The sequence below is a fragment of the Lycium barbarum genome, chromosome 7 (assembly GCF_019175385.1).
Source record: "Lycium barbarum isolate Lr01 chromosome 7, ASM1917538v2, whole genome shotgun sequence".
Taxonomy (NCBI): Eukaryota; Viridiplantae; Streptophyta; class Magnoliopsida; order Solanales; family Solanaceae; genus Lycium; species Lycium barbarum.
In genome coordinates, this window is record NC_083343.1 from 80047164 (window position 1) to 80052820 (window position 5657).

Consider the following 5657-nt stretch of genomic DNA (forward strand, 5'->3'; position numbering starts at 1 on the left):
ACGGGAACTTGACGATATTTAGAACTTGTTTGAAGTGTTATGGTGTAGTTATGTAAGATACTCCTATTATTATCTTATTAAATCATTAAATGGATTAGATACTTATGTATTTAGGGTAGCCCCTTTTTGTAGTTATCCAAACAAAAATAGATTACCTTTAGCTCATAGCCTCTCCACCTCCTCTTCATATTTCGTTTCCTCCACCAAAATAAAACCCCAAAGCTTCTCTCCTCTCATAATATTCATCTTCAAAATCAATCATCAAGGCTTGTTTTGATTGAGCCACAAAATACTCCACACTATTGAGGTAGGTTACAAAACCCATTTTTGAACTGGACAGCTGTTAGTGTTTTCAACATATTTCCTTGTATAAAATTTAGTTTTAAGTGATCCAAGATGTTCTAGAAAGCTATTTCAAAGCCCTACAACTTTTTTGAAAGCTCCAAAATGAAGTTTTTCTTTTATTTACTGGAAAAGGGGTGATGAAGTACAGGGCTGGTGCTGCCCAGATTTCTACTTTGCAAATCCTACATATACTACTATTAGTATTTTAAGCATATATTTTTGTAAAAACCTGCTATAGGAGTAATTTAAATTTCTTTGAAATCCCAAGACATATATCTACAACTTTCATTATGACCACAAAGTCTATTTTTTCCGTTCACCCCTTTGAAACCGAGCCACAATAAAAGATAGTAGTACTATCCAGAATTCCTGTTTTGATAGTTTGGGGTGATTTTCACTGATTTTATGTTTAGGTTCAACGTGCTGAAACCATTGAACTTTAGTAGATATTTGATTGTGTATTTAAGTTATATAAGCTCTTGTACAATCTAAGAGAAATTGTTTGACGAAGTGGACTTTGGTTGGTCTATAGCGTAGATGATTTGAACTCCTCGAGTTGTGGTAGAACTTGTTGTGTGGTAAAACACCAAGGTTTGTGTATAAACTTAAACTTGGAATATCTTTATTTCTGGAATTTTTAAAGTATCTTGATGTGTTGTTTCCGTTCTCTTCATCTTATATCACTGTATGGTTATTATCTCAAGTATTGCAAAATATTCGCTAAATTTTCCACTTATACAAATTGCTTGATCATTTTGTATTCTTGTTGGGACTTTATCCTTCTTGTTGTGCTGACTTTGTGACCGATATCGGCATGCCTTTTGATTCGGATCTTGCCCATCTTGCCTTTGGATTTACATTTCGTCTTAATAATGGACTTTTGTCCATTTTCGAGTATGAGTGGAAAGCCACTTTCAACATGGCTCTTGATTCACTTGATTATTGGGTGACAAGCATACTTGATTTGGGACTCCGGTCCTTCTTGTTATTCGATTATGCTTTGATGTGATGGCATGACGTACATATTGGGTGAAATTGGTTATTAGACAAACTCTCTTGGATTGATTTGTAAGCTTTCTTGACACTTGAGCCTTCGAATATTGATTTTGACATTCGGAAACGCTTGAAGGTTTTGATATTTGATACTTTGATATACTTGTTTACTTGATTTATTATTATCTTATTGAGCTACCTACGACGGATAAGGGAATTGGAGAATCTAATGGCTCCAAGCCCAAAGTTTAGACGCCACCAAGCTTTATGCTTAGCCATAGTTGTTTTCTATCGTAGGTAATGTACGGGAAGAGATTTGAAGATGGCCATTTGGAGTAGACTTTTTGGAAGCTTTTGTGAAGATCAATTTTGCATATGCATCCAGGTCATGTAAAATTTTGGGGACTTGTTGTACATGACCCATATGTCACACTTATGTATGTAATTTTGGAGGCTTGTTGGACACAAGACCATATGCTTGTAACTTGAACTTGGTGACTTGTTTTGCAATTTTAGGGTGTGCTTTCAACCCAAGTCATTGCATGTACTAAATTTACATTTTGTCTTGTAATTATGTACCAAGGAGATGACTACTTTTCTTTTCGTATTCACCTGTTTGGAATTCGTGTATAATATGAACTTGCAATGGTGCTGAATGGAAAATATAATTTCATTAGGTGGTTGCTTCAACATTTTGATTATTCAAGAAGGGTGCTACCATATTAAATTGATACTCAGATATTGTATTTCTTTCAAGAATGTTACAAAGTGTATTGTTAAGAAGAAGAAAAAAATGTCGCACTTTTAGACTTTTTTCGCATGGGCCTATTTCCGCCCCTAAATTTTTGTGAATATCTTTTGACGTAAATTAGCTTTTGTTTCGTAAGTGGCATCCTCCCAAAGGGGATGCTACATTCTCACATGCATTGTTTACTTGTGTGAATAGGTATGAGGCCATAGGAACCAGTAAAAAAGGTGGTGGTTCCAAACCTGCTCGAGGGAGGGGTCGGGGTAGAGATGACATTACCACCAGGCTTCGTGATGAAAGCGCTGATGAAGAAGTAGTGATTGCCCTGCCTCCCAGGAGACCAGGAACCACCACCGCCAGAAAACCTAAAAAAGAACCACTGCCATAGGACTCCTCCCAGTCTGAAGAGGAGGAGTACTCATCTGAATCGGAGTCTAGTAATGCAAGGTCCGGGATTGACGGATCCGGTAATGAAGGGTCTGGGAATGAAGGATCCAGTAATAAAGGGTCCGGGAATGATGGTTCCAATAATGAAGGGTCTGGTGCCGAGCGGTCCGTTACAGTAAGCAGGTCTGACAATGAACAAGTCTGGGCGACAGATGCGGGTTCCAAACCAGACGACTCCTCAGCCCGATCTCGGGAGTCGAAAGCTAAGGGTGACTCTAGTGATGATAGTGCTATGGGGCACAGCCGGGCTGAACTCCGTTCTAAAAAAATGTAGGATGACCTACGATTCTTGGTAGAGGGTGTGAACAAATGATATGAGAAGGGGATTGATGGGTCGAAAAAAGTGGGCAACACACAGCGTTCTATATTTGAGGAGAGGCGCATCGGGTTTCGTGATTTGGAGGATCAGCCTCAGATTTGAGAGAAACTCTAGTATTATGGGTGCCTTTGTGGATAGCATAAAAAAGCCTAATCAACTTAAGAAAAATGTCCTGAGGCCTGATGGGATAGTGGTGCGGAAGGTAAAAGTCAACATTTTCGCCAAGGCAATAAACATGTACTATTTTGGCGAGAATTATGTCACCCCCACTAGGGCAGCCATAGCCGAGTTCAGAGACAAGATTGATGGGAGGACTACGCAGTCCGTGATTGATTGGGTTGCTTCAGTTATGGCTAAGGTCGACCCACCATGGCTGCATAAGAATTGGAAAGTCCTAAAGAACTCGCTGACCCTCGCAGAAAATTTTTGGTAGAATATGGTCCGGTTCAGAATTATATCGACTCAAAGTGACAACTCGCTTACTCCGGACCGGGCAGTGACAGTTGCGACGATCATGTCGCATTATCAGTTGAATATTGGGGAATTGATCGTTATGGAGATTTGAGAGAGAGAACCATAAAATTCTATTTTCGTGCCTCATCATTGATTTATGTCAGCAGGCAAATGTGCCGAACATTCTCTATCGAGATCATTTTCAGGAACCCACTTGCTATTATGATATCGGAAAGACCCAACTTGAGGATACAAAAGACAATCAGATGATAGAGGAATTTCCAGTAGAGCAAAAGGAGGCGGATGTCGAGCGCGATGATGAGACCACAGGAGACCTGACCATTGCGGTACCTCACACTAACGTGGCCCGTGATACTGAGAATATGCCGTCCACCGCGGCCGAGTAGAGTACTGCTGCACCTCCTCCTGCGAGGACAGTTTCTGCTGGAGCATCAGTGCAGCGACTAGCTGCCACTCCTTCATCCGCACAGCCACAGCCCGCCGATACGTTTGCAATAACAAGAGAGAATTTCAGGAAGTTTACGATCAAGGCTCATCAGGATGATGTTCAGTCTAAGATATTGGCGCGATAGGTGGAGATATCGGTGGAGAGACAGATTAGGGTTGCACTGAAGCTCGTCATACAAGCACAAACCAGGGCACATGAGCTATTTCAGGGCCGGTTTGATGGTTTTGAGACTAGACTCGCTGTGATAGAGCGTAAAGGCCCATGAGGGTCTGATATCAGTGAGTTTAGAGTTGAGCTGGATCAGCTCAAGGCAGAGATGCAGTCATTGCTGGCTCGTAAGCGAGTCGTTGCCGAGGAGATGGCTGGGCCCATTGATAAGGACCTTCATGCGTTGATCGATATGGTGAGCTTAGTCCCAGATGATGACTTTCTTCCCAGGGATAAGGGTAAAAATGTGGTGATGTCCGAGACTCCTTCTGGATAGGTGCTTGATACTGCTATTCTTTCCCGGTCGGATCTCGAGGAGATAGAGCAGATCTAGATAGCCAAGCTGCAGTCAATGACAGAGTGACCTCGAGACAGGACTAGCAGGCCTAGAGAGAGCTCATCGAGTGGCACCAGTCAAGATTTTCCTACTACTGTCGCCCCCCTTACTGGTGATGCTGCTGGGGGTGAGACTACTGCGATTGGTACTGAGAAAGTGGTGACCGAGGCGGATGATCAGAGCGCCTAGTGTGCCCCAGGTACCCCTACCCTTCCTTTATGATTATATTGATGCACTGGGGACAGTGCCCAGTTTTCCAGTTGGGGTGGGGTTTTTTATCTGTATACATGTGTTTAGGACCCCCTCACCTTTTCTTTGCCATGCGTTCTTTTCTCGAGGGGTTTATTTTATGTTGAACCTGGCATGTTTAGGTAGTCTTTTGGTATAATAGAGTAGTTTTGACTTATATGGTAGTAATTTTGTAACTTATGGCATGTTTGTATTATTTTTGTTAAAAATGGTAAACCACTCAAAATTGTGATGCATGCTTAGGAGTAGCTACGAGTTGACGTGATTTGTTCTTTTCCTGACATGATGATTATGAGGGTATTGTGTATGATAAATGATCGCTTGGGATGTTGTGTTAAGTTGAAATCCTTATGCCGAATCATCATAGAGCGCACTAATCATAACCGGCCCGGGAACCGGTGAACGAAGTCATAATAAGGCATGAGCGGAGTCGTGAGCAAACAATGCAATTTGTATATCAAAATAGCCTTTCAAAACTTGATTACTTCATAAGTCAATTCATTAATCAAAATAGTCAAATAATTAATTAGTACGAAAGTCTATTTCACAAAATATTTCCAAAGTGGTACATATGGCTCAAAACATAACTTAGTATCTCATGGTGTTCAAAACATTATTTCATAAAAGATAAATTCCAAATTCGAAGATTCTTTATCGAAGCTTATCAAAAAAAAAAGAGCCTAGTAGGACAAATAAGGCATCTCGGGGTTAGCGGGCCCACCTCGGGTCAAGTCGAGGTGGCAAACATAATTTATGAGCATTTCGGGTCTATAAGATCATACATAAAGATTTCAAAGTAATCCGATTGCATTTTCATAAGTTTCGGACGTTTGATTGCTTTCTAGCCAAAATAGGAACATTAGGCTTCAATTGAATTGAATGAATAGTAGCCATTCTATAGATCGGATTTCGAGGAGCGGAAATGCTCCCGGGGTTCCGATATCAACCTAACATACTAAGACATGCCAAAAGAAGAAGTGGGAAGCTTTACAAACCTTATAAACGTCTTATGCTCACCCCAAACTCAAATCCCGATTCGTCCAGAATCTGCAAATGGTCAAAGTTACCTATTAGAGATTCTTAAGCTTAA

The 5657-nt window shown here is 40.9% G+C and overlaps 1 protein-coding gene across 1 annotated transcript; it reads left to right on the top strand.

Annotated features, from left to right (window-relative positions):
• The first annotated feature begins 1567 nt into the window (after positions 1–1567).
• LOC132601550 (uncharacterized) lies at positions 1568–2807 on the top strand. The gene is made up of 3 exons (XM_060314629.1): positions 1568–1635; positions 2285–2399; positions 2487–2807. The coding sequence occupies exons 1-3, from the start codon at positions 1568–1570 to the stop codon at positions 2805–2807; spliced, it is 504 nt and encodes a 167-aa protein (XP_060170612.1).
• Positions 2808–5657: the final 2850 nt, after the last annotated feature.

Bases quoted from the DNA above. Each gene is read 5' to 3' on its own strand.
- LOC132601550 (XM_060314629.1), top strand. From the start codon at position 1,568: ATGGCTCCAAGCCCAAAGTTTAGACGCCACCAAGCTTTATGCTTAGCC. The intron at 1,636-2,284 runs GTAATGTACGGG...TTGTGTGAATAG, and splicing joins ATAGTTGTTTTCTATCGTAG to GTATGAGGCCATAGGAACCA. The intron at 2,400-2,486 runs GTAGTGATTGCC...GACTCCTCCCAG, and splicing joins ATGAAAGCGCTGATGAAGAA to TCTGAAGAGGAGGAGTACTC.